At 40.5% G+C, this 19720-nt stretch overlaps 1 protein-coding gene across 1 annotated transcript in view; it reads right to left on the bottom strand.

Moving 5' to 3' along the window:
* Positions 1-10233: 10233 nt before the first annotated feature.
* Positions 10234-19720, bottom strand: part of LOC150077976 (uncharacterized) — a 45572-nt gene continuing 36085 nt past the window's right edge. Inside the window, exon 5 of the mRNA XM_090385098.1 lies at positions 10234-11899. Within this exon, the coding sequence (XP_090241224.1) occupies positions 11225-11899 (675 nt within the window). The 3' untranslated portion in view covers positions 10234-11224. The remainder of the gene's footprint in view (positions 11900-19720) is intronic.

Below are 19720 nucleotides of genomic sequence, written 5' to 3'. Positions count from 1 at the left end.
TAATTTCCAATTTCTCTTTTATCTCCTTTCTTATGCAGCAAAACTAAATTTATTATTTCACTCCTTAGGCGTCACGCCTTTTTTACGCATTTTGTGAAGAGTCTTCCAGTTTCTGTGTCATATCTCTTCCTCCCAATTTTAACAACTCTACAGTAACTTCTTTCCCCTGGAATTTTTCATTCTTCATTTTCTTCAACGCATGTTCTACCTCATCAGGAAGGATATCTGGTATGTTGTATGTGTTACTAATTTGCGATCTATCTTCCCCAATGCTGGCATCATTCCCCTGCTCCTTGTATAATTCTCTGTAGTAGTCTTCTGCTATTTGAATTATGCCTTCTCTGCTATTTATAAGTACACCGTAGCTATTCTTCAGTTTCAGTATTATTTGATTTTCTGTATTTCTGCTCATAGCTGCTGATTTAAGTCCTTTGTTTTCCCTTAATGCTTGTTCTACTTTTCTCGTGTTAATTCTTCTTATGTCTCTTTGAGTCTCTTTCTAATGGTTTTGCATAACTCAGTATACTCAGTTTGATCCTTGTCAGTGTTTATCTTGCTCTTCATTTGTCGTCTTCTGTTCATCATGACAAGTGTTTCTTGACTATTTTTTTCTTCATTGGATTTCTTTTTACCTATAGATTTATTGCGCTTTATCACTTTCAGAAAGTTGTATTATTCCTCGTCGATTCTTGGTGTTGAACAGTCTGCAGAAGCTCAAACTTGTTCTTAAGTTGCAGTACATGCTGATTTTTCCCCTCTTCTGTTTTCTCAAAGACCTTTGTATTATTTACTTGAGTCAATTTTTTCCTTTCTTTTCTTACATTCATATCAAGTGTGCATCTTACCATTCTGTCCAGTTGTGTATATGAGTACTTATGCCGTTCGGAAATAAAATAAAATATAAGAAGGCAACTAGGCTATCCTTACCGTTGTAATTTTATTGCAATCTCCCATTTTGGAACAGAACAGTAGCCACTGGAATTATAACTACGGAACAATTAGACTGGACACTATGGATTGAATTTTCCTTTCATTTAACATCATATCGTATAATCAATTTAAATATTGTTGTTGTTTTTATAGGTGCATAAGTGACATAAACCATATTGCGTATTATGTCTGTAAATTGCGTGTTCTGCGGCAGATTTCTTTTTTTTTTTCGGATGAAAAACCGAAGCTTCTGGAAAGAAACAGTATGTTATTATCGCCTGAGACCAACTAATTGAGCAACGTTTTGAAAGAGTCCGATAAAAATTCCTTTCATCAATGAAGGAGATTTGCACTGAGGCTTTTTTCCCACCCGGTGGGGAGGAGGACGGTGATTATACAAAATGTGCTACCAGCGAAACAATCAATTTTAAGAGAAAAGGCGCACAAAGTTAAGTGTATCAGTAACAGCAAATTCAGTTTTAGTGAGATAACACAGCTTATTAGATTGAAGCAATATGTCTTTTACCTGTGTAGTTCTTTATAAAACCCCCTTTATCCGAAAGTCTGGTTTGTCCTTCGGCAAAACTGACCAACCGATTGACGTCGATGGCCACTTTTTTTGCCAATATACTTATATATAGTTCACAGATAAGACACACTAGACTCGTATCCCATGTTTCCACAAATTGTAAACAACCTAGTAATGAAGGAAAACAACCAGTAACTAGTAAAGATGTTGACCGGTCTGATCACGTCTACTTCATTCTAGGATCTCTGTGGCTGGAGGATTCCACCTGTCCAGCTCAGAGCCACCACAACTATTTGCCCTCTTCATTCATGCCTCCACTTATTAGATCGTTTCCTACCATACCAAATGCTCTCAAACCAGGGGCTTTTATGGGCTGATACTGTGAGTAGCGAGTGCAATTTGAGATAGCCAACTGCTTGTTCGGAATTGATTGTTTCTAATTTATTTTTCTTGTTAGCTGCCCTACTTCCCCGTAGTTTGGGGCGAGCGAGCAGGGAGATTCCCTGCTCGGCGAAACGGGAACTTATCATAAATTGGGTTTTGAGGAAATTTTGTTAAAGCATTTCCGTGCCCTTTGGGACAATTACCCCTGTGGCCATGATCCGTTTAACTTGGGTCGCGGAGTTTTTAACGACCAGTCTGGCGTTTTTAATGTTCCATTCTAAATTGAGTTGTCAGGATTGACGGCTCCTTGCTCTTTGAATTAATTGAATTGTATATATTGTAAATAGTTACTAACTGCCATTTTTGACTTTTGGTTTTTAATTTGTAAATATAAATTTTTTATAATGTATAATGTCAAGTTCTAGTAATCTTGACCCTACTTGTGAGCAAATTTGGCTGCAACTTCTGAGGTGACTGAATATGAAAGGGAAGAAATTGCCCTAGGAATCCTCATACTGGCTCATGAGTGGACTGAACTTGAAGTGTTTTCAGGTCGAGCTTTAGCTAGAACACCAGTGAAGGACAGATCGTTGTCACTCCTTGGTCCCTCACAAACAACTGATGATACACTGGCAATTCAAGCATCAGTGCAAAAGAAACAGAAAAGATCCAAAGGTGAGGAGTCTGATACAAGTGTTAAGAAAACTCTTAGTAGGAAAAAGCAAAGAAAAGATGAGGAAGAAACTATTCAATCCGAGTATGACGGTTTTCAACAGATTAAGAAGATTCGAGAAAGACTGAGAACATTTATGTGGGACGCCAATAGCAAGATACCTCCTGCCTCCATAAGGATAATTCTCGATATGTGGGATCAATTAGAAACTAAGGCTCAAGTTTTGTATACAGAAAACATCCTTTTAAAAGATCGATTGAAGCGTAAAGAAGAGTGATCAAAAAAAGGATACCTACTCGAGTATTACTAAGAAAAGTATTCAAAGCGAGGAAAAAATGTCCATAGTTATTATATTGAAGGCAACCAAAAAGAACTTTAAGACTAGTGATGAAGTTAAGGAGGGGATTGAAGGAAATTCGTCCTATTTTAAGTGATAGAAAAGTTAAGAATATCAGATCCATCAGGGATCGCGGAGTTGTTGTGGAGGCGGCGACTGACGACGATCTTAATAAGATCAAGGGTTGCTCGAAGCTAAAGGAGTTTGGCTTAAATTGTACAATGCCTAAGTCAATACATCCCAAGATTATGCTCTTTGATGTTGAAAAAGGTTTTAAACGAGAAGAAATGCCTAAAGAATTAGTAGTAGTAGTAGTAGTAGTAGTAGTAGTAGTAGTAGTGGTACATGATGCAAGAAAGCAAGTGTAGGAGCTTATGCAGCATCAGCCAAAAAAAAAAAAAAAAAAAAAAAAAATCACACCATTCCCTCCAAATGCCTGTCCAGTTCCTCCTTAAATTTATTTAACCTATCAACTTCCACAACGACAGATGGAAGTTTGTTCCAGCAATCAACCACCCGCTGGCTAAAGGCAAATTTCCGCACATCTATTCTACATCTGTCCTTTCTTAATTTGAACTTATGTCCCCGTAGGTTGGTAATCTGAACAAGTGGAAGGATCCCATCAGAATTCAGCGTGCTCAACCCATTCAAGGCCTTATAGACCTCAATCAGATCACCGCGCAGGTGCCTAGTCTCCAGCCACTGGAATTTGCAGAACGTAAGCCTCTCTTGCTAAGAGAATCCCTTCATTCCCCTCACCAATCCTGTTGCTCTTCTCTGTACACGCTCAAGCAAATCTACATCCTTCCTAAAATGAGGCCTCCAGACCTGTACGCAGTACTCAAGGCGTGGCCTGACCATTGCCTTATACAGAGGGACAATCACCTCCTTTTCCCTGCTAGCAAAATTCCTATATATCATTGACAAAACCCCATGACCCGCCCTAGCAGCCTGTCTGCACTGTCAGAAAACTTCATATCTGACTGCACAATTACTCCCAGGTCTTTTTCATTTTCTACCACCTTAAGTGTAGTACCACACAGTTGGTACGTTTCTCTGGGGTTACTTCTACCCATATGCAGTACTTTGCATTTGTCAAGGTTGAACTTCAGTTGCCACTTCTTAGCCCATCTGCCCAAATCATCTAGATCCTGTTGCAGTAGCACACTGCCATTACTGTCATTAACAACCCTGCCAACCTTTGTGTCATCTGCAAACTTCGACATTAAGCCTGATATACCTTCATCAATATCATTGATAAATACACAAAACAACAGTGGACCCAACACCGAACCCTGTGGGACTCCACTAATAACATTAGTCCACGAAGAGCAGCACCCATTGATTACCACTCTCTGTCTTCTCCCACTTAACCATCCTTTTATCCATTGTAGCAACTTACCCTTAATACCATTCTGCTCCAATTTGTACAGTAGTCTTCCATGCGCAACAGTGTCAAAAGCTTTCCTGAAATCCAAGTATATGATATCAAAATTATTTTTTGCATCCAGTTCCTTTGTGACCACATCATAATAGCCAATCAAATTTGTCAGACAAGACTTTCCCTTAACAAACCAATGCTGTGTTTGAATTATTGCTGCAGTCTTGTCTAGATGATCCTGCAATGCATCTTTAACCAGCGACTCCATTATTTTACCCGGAACAGAAGTTAAACTAACTGGTCTGTAATTACTCGTGTCACCCTTCGATCCACCTTTGTGAATTGGGGACACATTTGCACATCTCCAGTCCGTGGGAACCTCCCCTGAGTCCAAGGATGCTCTCATAATTATGGCTAAGGGTTTGCTTAGTTGCTTTGCCGCCTCCTTTAAAATAACTGGATAGATCCCATCCACCCCAGGTGCCTTTCTTATGTTTAACTTCAACAATTTCTCCTCCACTTTGCTCTCAGTTATTACAAAATCATTAAGCACACTGCTACAATTTGATAACCTTCTTCCATTTTCAAATTGTAATAATTCCTCACGTGTGAATGTAGATGCAAAATACTCATTCAGTTTGTTTGCTATCTGAGCAGGATCATCAACAGTCCAACCATCGATGTCAAGTGGACCAATCATATTCATCCCCTTCCTTTTAGAGGTTATATAAGTAAAGAAATCCTTGCTGTTTTTCTTAGCATCTTTTGCCAAAGATTTCTCGTAATCCGCCTTCGCCTGCCGAACCTCCTTTGTGACCTGATTACAGACTAGCTTATATCTTATATGCATCCCATGCATTTTTCTTCTCTGTCACGAGTCTCATTAGTTCATTTGATAACCATTTAGGCCTAAACCTTGAACGATATTTCTTAATCGGTATATAAAGTCTAGTAGCTTCCACGATTAATTCCTTGAATGCTTCCCACTTATAATTTACTGTTTGTAACATCGTCAGTTGATCCCACTGTACAGAATTTAAAAACTGTCTGAGACCACTGTACTCCCCTTTACGGAAGCAAAAACCCTTTCCTTTACCCCTGACGGTAGTTACCTCTTTGAGTAAATCCCACTTCAGCACACTGTGATCACTGCCACCTAGTGGTTCCTTTATCTGCAAATTCTTAATACACGAATGATCACTGCTGATAACCAGATCAAGAGTGTTACTTTCTCTGGTTGCCTCTCGAACATGCTGCTGCAGAAAACAATCATCCAATAAATCCACAAAAGTCTGACTAGTGTGTGAGTGACCAACCCACAAGTTCCAGTCAATATCTGGGAAGTTAAAATCCCCCATTATAAGACATTCTGATTTACTGGCCCACTCTATTTCTCTGTACAATTGTTCATTGTACTCATTCAAGTCATTAGGCCTAATTGTGGATCAAGAACTTTAAAGAACTGGGTGTGAATGAGAAAAAAGGAAGTGAAGGTATTGAAGTCTTGGCAGTAAACAGGACTAGGGACACAAACACTGAGAATTGGATACTCCAATTCTTTCCCAAGATTTGGAAAAGAATAAAGAATTGTAACAGGTTACTAGTAGGCTGGTCTGCTTGTAGATATATGGAAATTTTTAATGCCACTGAGTGCTATAAATGTTTGCTGTTTGGACACATGGCCAAGTACTGCAAATAAGAGGTACAGTGTGGTCACTGTGGAGATGTCGGACACTCCTTTAAAACTTGTTCTGAGAAAAATAATCAGCTTAAATGTTGCAATTGTAAGCGAAATAAGTTGGAAGCGGGCCATGTTGCAGTAAGTAAAGAATGTCCTGAGTATAGGAAGGCGCTTGAGATTTATAAAAGAAAAATTAATTATGGGTAGAAGCATAAAACTTTTACAGCTAAATGCCCAACGCGCAAAAAGTGTAGCCTTGCAAATAAACAGTAGAATGGAGAAAGATGATATTGACATTGTCCTACTCCAAGAGCCGTACTCTGTATGTGGACAACTGAGATGCTATCCACAATGGTATAGGGTGTTGTTGAAAGGGGACTCTCCAAATGCTGCCATCGTTGCAAAAACGAGAGATCTAGTTATAACAAATGTGATGTGAAGTGATTGGTGGCTTTGTTAGGGTCTATCTGATAACTCAATATTGTCTACATGCAGAATCTATTATTCCTGATGTGGAATATTTTAGAAAAAGCTAATGAAATGATTGTTTCTTGTGAGCTGGTCATATCTCTAGATTCTAACTCTAATTCGCCCTTTTGGGGTGGTGAAAGCACTGATGATATAGGTTATGTTCTTGAAGAGTTTATACCTGCTTCTAGAGTGGAGGTAATTAATGCAAAGTGCACCCTCCGACATTCTCAACTGTGAATGGCCAGTCCTATATTGACCTTACTCTTGCAACTGGAGCTGCTAAGAACAAAATTAAAAATTGGAAGGTAGTGGAAGACTATACCACAAGTTACCACAATGCTATATTGTTTTCAATTGAAAATATCAATGAGGTTCGGTGTCTCTATGACACTGAACGTTTTTGTGTTAAAAATGCAACTTGGCCTAGATTCAATGTAATGTATATGAATCTATTTGCAAATGTAAACTGGCAAAACCTAGAAATAGACGAATATGTTTGTGAACTGAGTGACATATTAATTAGATCTTATAACGCGAACATTAAGAAAAGATGTATAAAGAGCAGGCCAGTTTTCTGGTGGTGTGATCAACTAACCGTGCTACGTAAGCAAACTAATAGATTAAGAAGGCAATATCAAAGGCACAGGAGATTTGACGATATTGATTTGTTGAATAGGTGTTTAACTAATTATAGAAATGAAAGAAAAGAATATTGCAGTGCAATAAATGAATGTAAAAGATCTCATTGTGAGATTTATATCAGACAGCATGGATCCAGAAATCCTTGTGGAATTTTTAAAATTATAACTAACAAAAAAGGAATGATGAATATACCTAGTACAATCGGCTTTGAAAATAATCATACCATGAACTGGGATGATTCTGTGAACAGGATATTGGACGATCTTTTTCCAGAAATTGATGAAAGTCATACTACGCCATTATAGGCTCATATGAAGGAACAAAATGAGCAGTGTAATTGTTAAATTGATGAGCAGTATTATTCTGAAATTGATGAGCAGTATAATTCTGAAATTGATGAGCAGGAATTTTCCTTGGATGAAGTCAGGTTGGTGGTGGACCGAGCAAGGGATGGTAAGTCACCGGGTCCAGATAAGATAGAGGTAAGAGTAATGAAACAGGCTTTCATTCTAAGTCCTGAAATATTTCTAAATCTGTATAAGAAATGTTTGATGCAGGGTGCTTTCTCTAGGGGTTGGAAGGGGGCCCATATGTGGTTGATCATAAAAGGTACGGATCAATTGCTCACTGAAACTTGTGCGTATCGACTCATCGCTCTTCTATCAGTTATGGGTAAAGTTTATGTAAGGTTAGTCATAGACCGACTTATGATTAGGTATGAAAATAAATCTGTGTTCCTTAAACCAGTATGAGTTTTAAGAAAGGAAAAAGCGCAGAGGATGCCGCATATAGATTTATACAGGCTGTGGAATTGAGCGATGCGAGATATGTACTAGCAATCTTCGTAGACTTTAAGGGTGCCTTCGATCGACTCTGGTGGGAAAGTGTGCTGGCTAGGTTCAGAACAGCTGAATGTCCTAATGATTAATATCATGTATTTAGAGATTACTTTTCTGACAGAGTGATAAAAGTCAGAACGAAATATTGTGAAGTTATTAGAAATATAAGTCGTGAGTGTCTTCAGAGTTCGGTGGTGGGCCCCTTTGCTTGGAACATTGTCATGGATGAATTCCTGGAAGATAACTTGAAAGGAGTACAGTGTATCGCCGACGGTATTGACCTGGTATTATTGGTGCATGGTAGTTCTCTCTTGCAGCTGGAGAATAGAGCAGAAAATGCTTTAACCTCGCTGCAGGATTGGAGTAACTATAATAGATTAAAAATATCCATTGTGAAGAGGTACAAATGCTGCTGAGTAAGCTTAGTGCGAATCGCCATCCCACTGTACGGCTGTCTGAAGGGACGGTTCGATATGCTAGAGTGGTAAAATACTTAGGGCTATTATTAGAGGAAAGTTTGTTCATTACCGAGCACATTAAATATCTTAAAAATAAAGTAAGATTGTTGTATTCCAAGCTTCGGAGAGTTATAAGGTGTGACTGGAGCGTTGAGGGATGCTCACTGAACTTACTGTATAATTGTGTTTTTGTCCCGATTATAACTTATGCCTCCAGAGCTTGGGTTCATCGAGTAGAGAACTCAATAATGCAAAAGTACCGTATTCAAGCCCAGAGATTTGTACTGTTATGTATCACTCGTGCGTGTCGGGCTGTCTTCTGATGCCTTGCAGATGGTTGCCGGTAGGTTGCCTGCTAAGCATAATATTCAGAAAACAATTCTTGGGATTACCTCTTGCCCAATAAACAACTATGTATATTCTCGAAATGATTTAAAATCAGAAAAGAAGAGAATGATTCTGGGGATGATAAACTTATGGCAAGAGCAGTGGCAAAGGTCTGATAAGGGTAGACAGACGTATCTGTTTTATTTGTTTTTCCCATCTGTTGAGATTGTAAATCTCAAGATTAAACCATGGTTGCAGTTTGGAGTTAAGGCTATGTTCCTTTTGAGAGGTCACGGCTTGGCATATAAGATGTTTAAACTGGGGCTCAGGAATTCTGACCTCTGTTCATGTGGTGGCATAGAGACTTCTGAACACATTATATTACAATGTTCTCAGTATTTAGATTTGAGAAATTGTTTAGACGGTTCTATAAGGGAGGTGATGGAGAGAGATCGCCTATGTGTCCTGTTTGCTAATAAAATAAAAGTTTACCTATTTTAATGAATTTGTTGATGCAGTGTTCCGAAGATGACAAAGAATTTTTGATAGTAGAGGTCCGCCTCCTAGAGGCAGAGACGGAAACCGTACTCATTAAGATATGTTAGAGAAATTCGAGGCATATCATTCCTAAAAACAGGCTAAGTGGCTAATTTTGATTTGGATTGTTTCTTTTAAATTGTGTTGTTTTATTCATTAACAAAATTCAAAAATGAACTCAGATGCCTTTATATTAAGAACCAAGCCACTGATGTGCGCTTGCACCAGGAGTGGTTGGCTCATGGCATTTTGAATGGAATGGAATACCAAATACTCGAAGGTATCCAAGACATCGATGCCGACCTACAGAAATTTGCTGTCAACCGACGATATAGACGTCGGATACTTGACCCCACACACCCCACAGACAGTGAACAGTCAGCTGCATCTGCAAATCACCAAACTGCTTAACTAAAACTGAGATTGACTACCCTTGGAAACGTGGCGCCACCATTCCTTTGACAGGGCGTTGCAACCAATCGCAACCGTCTAGACAGAAATAAAACTGCCCAGTTTCCCTCAGAAAGGAATACTCTTCTTTGGTCCAGACAGTGTGCACAAAGAAAAGTCTTCTTTGGTCCAGACAGTGTGCACAAAGAAAAGTCTTCTTTCTTTACATCCAAAAACAGCATACCCTTCATCACACTTGGAGAACCCTATCAATTAACTAATGAACATAATGGGGAAATGAGTCTGGCACTGCTCTCTCTCTCATGAACTGTGAGAACAATAGTATATATAAATTGTATATGTATCAGTTGTCATTTGGTCATTTAAGTTTAATGTTCTAAATCTCATGGAAAGATTTAGTAATTTCTGTAATATAATTTAGTTCGTAATGTAATTTATTTAATGCCAGTTGTCTCTATTTATACTGGTTCTAAAAATAAAGAGACTGAATTCTTCATTTCATATATACATTTTGAACTATACATTTAAAAGTTTCAACGTAAATGCATTTCTTCATTAGATAATAACGAGTGTGTGCGTGTGTGTTTGTGTGTGTGTGCACGTGCTTGATGTAACAAAAAGAACAAAAGCTCGTTTTAATGTACTGGAACTTTATTAATTAATGCCATAATAATTGTTTTAAAAACTGTATTACAATATTAACCAATACGACTTCTACAGAAAAAAAGTTTATATTATTTATTTATACAATAACTAAATATCAAACAAGAACGTATTCAAGGGAAACTATCAAGAAGTCGCTCATAATTTTTAATTTGGTTGTAGTGCATCTTATTTATAAAAGTTGAACGTAAATATATGAAATTAATATTATGATATTTTAGTATCAGCAATCATCGAAAGTTGTTCAACGCTACTGGCTTCAGAAATAATAAGATCAGTTGTAATATGTTAGGTGCCTGGCTAAGAGTTCACCAGTTCACATGAATTCGATTATTCAGTGATACTGGTAGGTAAAATAGTAGCAGGAAGATAAGCAGTAATTTCGTCAGCAATGAAAGCTTCTGAGCTTCGGTGATAGTTGCTTCAGTGGTATTTTATGCTTCGGTGGTAGTGACGTCAGTGGGATTATAAGGTTCAGTAGATGAAGGTTATATATTGTAATAAGAGGAAAACTAGATGTGAATTTTGTTTTGACAGGCGTTTCATTAGCTGTGGGTTCAGTAATAATGAAAAGTACAGTATTAGTACCAGTTTCAATTGTATATTCGTTGCCAGAGGTTGATTCAGGATTTCACTCTGTATTACCATTCATTCATTCAGTTTTACCTAGATTTCAAGGATGATTCCGTATTAGTGGATGGTACTACCTTTGTTTCCGTGCTTGTTTCAAAACTGGGAATAGTTTGAGTGATTGGTGGTTACGTGGTTCGTTTTGCACCAGGAATAGTTTCAATGGTTGGGAGTTCAGGAACAGTAGTTTCAGGGAATGGTGGTTCTCTGCTTGGTTTTGCACCAGGAGTAGTTTCAGTAGATAGTGGTTCTGTGCTTGGTAGTTTCAGTGGAGAGCAGTTCATAGCACCGTTTCAATGATGGGTTCTCCAACGAGAGTAGTTTCAGCGTTCTACGACTCGGCGGTGGATTCTTCCTCACCGGGAGTGGTTCCAGCGTTCGGCGACTCGGTGGTGGATTCTTCCTCACCGGGAGTGGTTCCAGCGTTCGGCGACTCGGTGGTGGATTCTTCCTCACCGGGAGTGGTTCCAGCGTTCGGCGACTCGGTGGTGGATTCTTCCTCACCGGGAGTGGTTCCAGCGTTCGGCGACTCGGTGGTGGATTCTTCCTCACCGGGAGTGGTTCCAGCGTTCGGCGACTCGGTGGTGGATTCTTCCTCACCGGGAGTGGTTCCAGCGTTCGGCGACTCGGTGGTGGATTCTTCCTCACCGGGAGTGGTTCCAGCGTTCGGCGACTCGGTGGTGGATCCTTCCTCACCGGGAGTAGTTTCAGCGTTCGGCGACTCAGTGGTGGATTCTTCCTCACCGGGAGTAGTTTCAGTGTTCTGCGACTCAGTGGTAGATTCTTCCTCACCGGGAGTAGTTTCAGTGTTCTGCGACTCAGTGGTAGATTCTTCTTCACCGGGAGTAGTTTCAGTGTTCTGCGACTCAGTGGTAGATTCTTCTTCACCGGGAGTAGTTTCAGTGTTCTGCGACTCAGTGGTAGATTCTCCAACAGGAGTAGTGATGGTAATAGTTGTAGGACTCTGAGTTGTTGTCACTGTGGTTATTGGCTGCTCTGTTGTTGTCTAGGAAAGAAACACACTTGACTTAATTGAGATTATATTATACAGTATGACTCTGCAGTCGTACTTAATTGCTGCGATTATCCAACCAATAATAAAACAGTTTAAAAGCCTTCATGTGAATTAAAAGTATCTAAGGAGAGTACCCTAACTGTTTCTCACCAAAATACTAGACAAAATTCAGGACTGGGAATGTCGCAAACTGCGTTGTGAAGCTTGCGCCGCAAGGCTGGCAGACACTCACTCATCATACAAGCGCTTCTATAAATTGGGGCTCACACCGTTTTAGGGAACAAGTGGCTGTCACCATGTGTTTCAAGTGTTGCAGCTTCGGCCACACAACGCACATATGTACACAGGCGGAGAAGACCTCTGGCCACTATGCGACAAAGGATCATAGCTATGATACACGTCCTAATAAAACCAGTGACTCAATCTGTGCAAACTGCCGAAGCATAAAATTACAACACACCCACTCAATCCGTGACAACAAATGCCCTGTATATGTTTAGGCAAATTGCACACAGCAACAAAGAACTGAATATGGGGACAATGCCTAGACACTATAATAATACCAGGCTGAATTTTTTTCAAATTAACTCACAGCGAACTAAAGCAGTAGCTGGCCAAATCAGACAGAAGATTGAAGAAGAAAATAGAGATATTTTCCTGATCCAGGAACCCTATGCCATTGCCAATGAACCGGAGAACACTCAAACTCCTGTATAACGCTATATTCCACCTTGTTATTACATACGGATCCGGGATTTGGTACCATAGAGCAATAATTGTTCGCAATAAATGCAAACTGGAAACAATTCAGCGAAGTATACTGCTTGCCATTACCAGGGCATGTTGCACAGTAAGTTCTCCGGCCCTACAGGTTCTTGCAGGTGTCCTCCCCCTTGACTTGGAGGTTATCCGTCGAGGATTGCACTACTGCCTGTCGCGGGGAATCCCAGCTACCATCTTTGGACATACCATCGACACCCGCACTTACTCAAGCAAGAAAAGAAAAAACTAGCTGCCATGCTACTACAAATCTGGCAGACAAGATGGGAGGAGACGGACAAGGGCCTGATAAATAAGAAATTCATCCCGGATGTCAAACTAGTTTATCCAAAGTCGCCGCCTTGGTTCTCTCCTGGCCTCTACTGTACATATATTATAACTGGACACGGTTCTATAAATCATAAGTTGACTACCTTGGGAATCATCAATAACCCCTACTGTACATGTGGAGAAATTGAAGATTGGGACCATCTTCTTTATAACTGCCCAATGTATAACGATCTTCGAGGAACACTGTACACCAGGCTACAACACATACCTCAAGGACAGGAGCACCTGCTAATTTCTGAAGAACAATATTATAAATCATTAACTGATTACGCACAGAACCTCTTTTCTAGGCGCAGGACTCTACAACCAACTCAAGTCAGGGATAGAAACCTGTAAAGGACTTACTCAAACTTGAAATAAAAAATCTGTACTTGACTGTTTTACTAGCATCGACTTGCTAACCCTGGAACATCCAAAGTAGGATTACCTGCTAACTTTCCATAAGGTTTGGTAGGCTCCAGTGGTCTTGACCACTCCACCACAAAATATAAGTCACACTCAGCACTCTCGCTGAGTGGTTTTTCTACCATTCTGGAGTTATCCCCTCCCCCTTTTCTCCTGGTGGGGCATATGCTCCACCGTCAATTTACGGGATGCCTTTACCTACATCCCCTTACTCTTGCTTTCATCCCCCATCTTCTTCCATACACCCTGTATTGCCGCACTCTACCTTATTTTTTATTTATTTTTATTATTTATTTACTTATTTTATTTATTTTATTTTATTTTATTTTATTATATTATTATTTTTTTATTATTTTATTTATTTATTTTTTTTTATTTATTTTTTTTATTATTTTATTTTATTTTTTTATTTTATTTAATTTTTTTAATTTTATTTATTTATTTTTTTTTTTATTTATTTATTATTTTATTTTATTTTTTTATTTAATTTAATTTTTTTAATTTTATTTATTTATTATTTTTTTTATTATTATTATTATTTTAATTGGTCTCTGTTCAGAAAGCTCAGGCGACCCTGACGGAGACCTGCCAGAGAATAATGGGCAGCCTGGCTACCTCCTAGTGGTGTGTGCGGGCAATGTGGGGTTCCACCAGGAGCCCTGCGGCCAAATGCCAGAACACACAACAGAACCCAACACAAAACTACACATTCAACACACTACACTTTTTCTGGCATTTACAGTGTTCTGTATTTCTTCACAGTGTACATATGGCGCAGATGTGGGAAACCACAGGTGGCGCCCGACCCTAACACTATGCACACTATATGCCAATGGAATACACCGTGAAAGACCCACGCATCCAAATTTAAATTAGCACCAAAATTATTGCCCGCCCCATTAGGCCTCTAGAACTTGTCATTTTAGCGTACAACCCCATGGTAATTTCGGGGAACAAACCCCACAGACTATCTCGTAATAGCGATTTTGCAATTATGCCACCGCGATTATCTTTTTTTTTATTTTTTTTTTATAGGACTCTGCCGCTGAAATCCCAGGAAATTAAGCGGCGGGACAGAGTATAATAAATTTCAAGGTACACCTGGCCAGCCTCCTCGTTGGCATAGTACGGACAACGTCGGGTCCCATCAGTGGCTCGACGGCCAATAGGCCAGAAGAACAATGGGGACAACATACTACACAACACATGATCCACCCACTTTTAAATCTCTGGTCTTGACAGAGTACTGTCCCTCGATACAGCGAACACTCGCGGAGATGGGAGAAATTCCTGGTGCCGTTTGACCCTCAACATACTTTGTACTTTGTACTTTGCCAATGGAATAAGGAGGAGCTATGCCAAGGTTTTTCAATGTGTGGTTGCATGTTTTCAGGCTCCTGTTCAATGAATAGTTTAAAAGATTATGCTCAACATCTTGTCGAGTTTCTGATATCCAGCGAATCAGTTTCTGGTGTGCTTTTTTCCTGAGGCAAGTTATACTCACTAAATGATCAGCTAAACAACTTTATTCTCAATTTAAAAACTGAATACCTATCTTATTTTGTTCAGCCAAGCATTATAGCCAGCGGAATGCTTTCCAGCACAAGGTCACGTTGACCAGCATTTTAGAGATCACCTAAATCAGGTCAACCGGCAGGCGGTCTGTACACGTTATCTCACTGCAGTGGAAATCGGCTACCCGCTGGGGCACTTAAAGAAGGGAAAATCGTGCTAATGCTAAATATAACTGAACACAAACACTCCTCATATAGTAGGAAGTGCTCTTATTGCCTAGCAGTTGAACACTTTAAAAATAAGGAACTTGAGAAACTAAATAGAATTGGCAGTAATTTTTCTAATAAATAAAAAAAATAAATAAAAATAATAAAAATTGCAGAAGCCTTCTACCCCAACTGTAGTGCTACTTTAAACATTTGTGCTTTGCCAATTTCTCCCTCCTTTTAAAAATCATTATGCCTGATCGCGCAAGCCAACAAACTTGTGATTGCTGCGGAAAAAATATTAAAGTCTTTTTGATCTGTAATGGCCCCTGCAAAAGAACCCTGGAGGAGTGCTGTTCTGGAAGATCTACGATTCCAAAGATAAGTTCCACGGCTCGAGCTAAATACTACTGCAGCCAGTGCAAAAGCAGTATTTCAAGTGCTGGAAAAAAACAACGCAGAGAGAGACAGCACAACAACTGACCAAATCTCTCCCACTCCTGAGGACTTATCTGTCGAGGAGCTACAATTCGGCGAAATCTACTGCCCAGAAAAGTGAAAGAGAAGTAGTTGTGAACCCAAGGATTCACAACAATTGACTCGCTCGCACCCGGACGTGACTGAAGAGACCAGCAAAGAGGTGAACAAATATGCAAATAAAGAAACAAACGAAGTGCCAGAACCAGCTGCAAAGCCGAACCCCACTCTACTCCCTCTAACTGGAACCCCAGTTGACCAAATTATGGCTATCAGAGGGACGCTTGAGGAGTATGTGGGAAAATCAAACAAAATTACTGCTGCTATCCGCACTGACCTCATTACCATATTCAGTATGATGGAGACGGTGATTTTAAACCTCTACGTCGAATACGAAAAACTGCAAGCGAAATGGGAGGTTCGCCCTCAGAAAGGGGGAAAACAAATGCAACAACGCCCCCTACCTTCACGGAGGCGTTGCGGAATGGTGCTAAAGTCGCATCCCATAAACCAGATGGACCCCAAACCAAAACTCTAACAAGAAAGACAGAATCACATATAATCCTGATTAAGCAGACAGAAGACGCGCAGCTTAACACAAGTGAGCTGTAAAGAAGACCTTAACAAAAAATCTAAAAGACAAAATGAAGACGATCCAGATCAAAAGTATGCGGAAGACTAGATACCCAGGCGTGGTAATTGAAACCAACTCCAGAGAAGAGGCACAAACAATCTTAAGTAATGAAAATATGACCAAGTACAGTTTAAAGGCAGAGGCTCCCAAGAAAAAAGGACCCTCAATTGTCTTATTTGACATACAGCAAGGTGTAACCCCAGAAGGACTCAAAGAGGAAATTTACCACAAAAACCTAAGTCTGCATCTACCTGAGGACACTATGAAAGAAGACGTTAGCCCAAAATACAGTACTGAATCTAAAACACATCCAAATGTCGATTGGGTAATCTAGCTCTCCACGCGAGCATGGCAAATCTTACAAACACAGAGTCGCATTTTCATAGGCTGGGGAAGCTATAGGTTTAAGGAGCATATTTCAATTACGAAATGTTGCAAGTGCCTTCGCTTTGGCTACACATCACACACATTGCAACCACCGTGATTCGACATGTGGCCACTGTGCCCAAAAAGGGCACAAGTACAGAGACTGCCCAGCAAAAGACCAGCTCCCAGTCTGTGCAAACTGCAAAGCAGTGAAAGCTCCTCATCAACACTCAATCAGGGATGGGAACTGTGTGGTACACCTGAAAGCCAAAAGCCAATACCAAATGAGAATCAACTATGGATAGAGGCGCCTCTACAAACTGCCACCATGAAATAGTTCAACTAAACGCACAAAGAGCGAGGTTGCTAGCTGACCAACTAAAAGTGAAAATAGAAGAAAACCAAATTGATGTGGCCTTATTACAGGAACCGTATGTTCCTATAAAATGGTCTACTTTAAAACCGAAACCCCATGGGCAGCAATAATTATCAGAAACCCAGAAATCAGCACAACAAAGATTACACCACCCTGCACTGCAAACAGTGCCTGTGCACAAATCATAACTCAGTTAGGGTCTTTGTTCCTGTTAACAATATATACTCACCCTCGTGAAGACATCACCCCAGCGATCTCAACCATTCAGACGGCTCTGAGACTCTCGCGTGGGGACGACTATTAATAGCCATGGATGCAAACCGCAGATCTCTGCTCTGGCACAGGCGCACTCCTGACAGATCTGCACAAAGAAATGGTTCAAAACTAGAAGAATTCTTCCTAGCCACTGGCCTCCAAGTAATAAACCGACCAGATCAACTTTCAACTTACAGCGGCCCCCTTTGGGAGAGCACCAGAGATGTTACAGCAGCCACCCCAGACATTTCCAACAAACTAGCCAAATGGACTGGACAAGAAGCCTGGACCACGTCGGACCACAGAGCGATATCATTTTCTCTGGTTCGTTCAGTGGAACGGATCCCTCCCATCCCACGAGTTGTGATTCGGTACAATTCAGAAAAGGCAGACTGGCAACGCTTTCGGACTGAGCTAACAAGAAGACTCCCTGAAGACATTCCACTCACTGAAGCACTCCCTTCAGACGATTGCGTACGGATTATTACCACTGCCATAAGACCTGCATGTGATCTCTCCATCCCACGCCGAAGACCCTACCGGTATGCAGTTCCCTGGTGGAATCTCCAACTACAGGATCTTAGAAGAAGAGTCCACCATGCAAGAAAAATGTTCCAGCAGGCTCGATCAAGGCTACCTCCCCATGAGGTAGATGCGGCCGGGGAGGCTTACCGCATTGTCAGATATGAATACACAAAGCTAATACGTAAAAGTAAATAGGAAACGTGGCAAACCCTGGTATCCACTTCTGGGAATAAGGATCCCTGGGGCATCGTTTTCAAGATCGTAACAAACAAGCTGCCGCGAGGAGAGGTACGCGATACGACACTAAATATGGATGGCTCCTCTACTTACACCTGGAAGGATAGCATTAACAATACTCTAGACACCATTTATCCCATTGAAGCTGCAGCAATGACTAAACAACAAGAATACATAGTACAGGAAAATCACAGCTATCATCCTGCCTCTGTGGAATCCCCCTTCACTAACATTAAGATGGACTTGGCAATAAACAAAATGAAAGTAGGAAAAACACCTAGTGCGGATCTGCTGGAAGTGGATGTGCTTAAAAAATTTGCAGCATACTATTCTGTTATTCTCCTAAGCTTTCTAAATAGGTGCCTGACAGAAGGCACCTTTCCAACATCCTGGAAAACGACAACACTGAAATTTATATTGAAAAATCAAGACAAGCTACCACAAATTCCAAGCTCCTACCGCCCGATTGCCTTCCTCTCTGTAATGGCCAAGTTACAAGAACGCCTGTTCCTATTTCGCTTAACCGCCAGATATGAAGAACAAAAACTTCCAAGTGACAAGCAATTTGGATTCAAAGCAGATAGCAGCACAGAAGATGCCATTAACAGATTAATCACTCAAGCAACTCACACAGCCTTTAAGTACTCCCTTGCAATCATGGTAGACTTCGCTGGGGCCTTTGATCGATTATGCTGGCCCAGTGTTCTTCGGAGGCTGGATAAAAAAAAATGTTTCCAACAACCTATACAACAGTTTAACGTCATATTTAACTGGTAAAAAAGTCCATGTTACCAAACGATTCCAGACAGTGGCTAGGCACATCGATCGAGGCTCTCCACAGGGCTCTGTGCTTGGCCCTTTCCTCTGGTCTATTGTCCTGGATGAGTTCCTGGGCATGGACCTGGGAGGTGTTGAGCCCTTGGCCTTCGCGGATGATCTTGTCCTTTTGGTATGTGCTAACACCAGGACGAACCTGGAGAAAATGGCAAATGGAGCACTGGTAAAACTTTAGAACTGGGTAGCCCTGCACAACCTTACCATTTCGGGAAAGAAAACAAAATCCATACTCCTTAAAGGCAGGCTACAAATCACAAGACCACCTACAATAAAATTAAACTTTACACCCATACCGCTGCACATTGAAGTCAATCTCCTAGGTATCTTCTTAGACTCGGGGCATACCTTCCACCACCACCTAAAGTATCTAGCCAACAAAATTCAAAGGTACAGTGCTATGATAAGGCAGGTCAGCAGGGCAGACTGGGGGCTGAAGCACAAGGCTCTTACTCTCATATACCAAGCGGTATACTGCCAATTGTGTGTTATGGTGCCTCCATCTTGTACCGAAAAGCCGTCCTAGCAAGAAATAAACGTAAGCTGGATTCAATCCAGAGGTTCACTCTCCTTTCAATTTGCAGGGCGTGCCGCACCGTCAGCACTCTTGCTCTGTAGGTATTAACTGAATGTCAGCCACTATACTTAAAAGTGGTTAAAACAGGGCTTTATCATTTCAGGAAGGGAGTTCCAACCCGACTGCTTGACACCAGAAACGGCACCAGACAGGAAAGACAACGGATAACCCATTATCTACAAGAGATATGGCAACATTAGCATTAGTAGAGGCATTTGATGCAAGAAAGCAAGCTTATGCAGCATCAGCCAAAAAAAAAAATAAATAAAAAATAAATAAAAAAATAACCACTTCC

This window comes from Mastigoproctus giganteus, chromosome 11, assembly GCF_048544385.1.
Source record: "Mastigoproctus giganteus isolate SK-2022 chromosome 11, ASM4854438v1, whole genome shotgun sequence".
NCBI classification, from domain to species: Eukaryota; Metazoa; Arthropoda; class Arachnida; order Uropygi; family Thelyphonidae; genus Mastigoproctus; species Mastigoproctus giganteus.
Note: the sequence above shows the minus strand (reverse complement) of the source record. Positions and strands in the feature narration are given on the sequence as shown.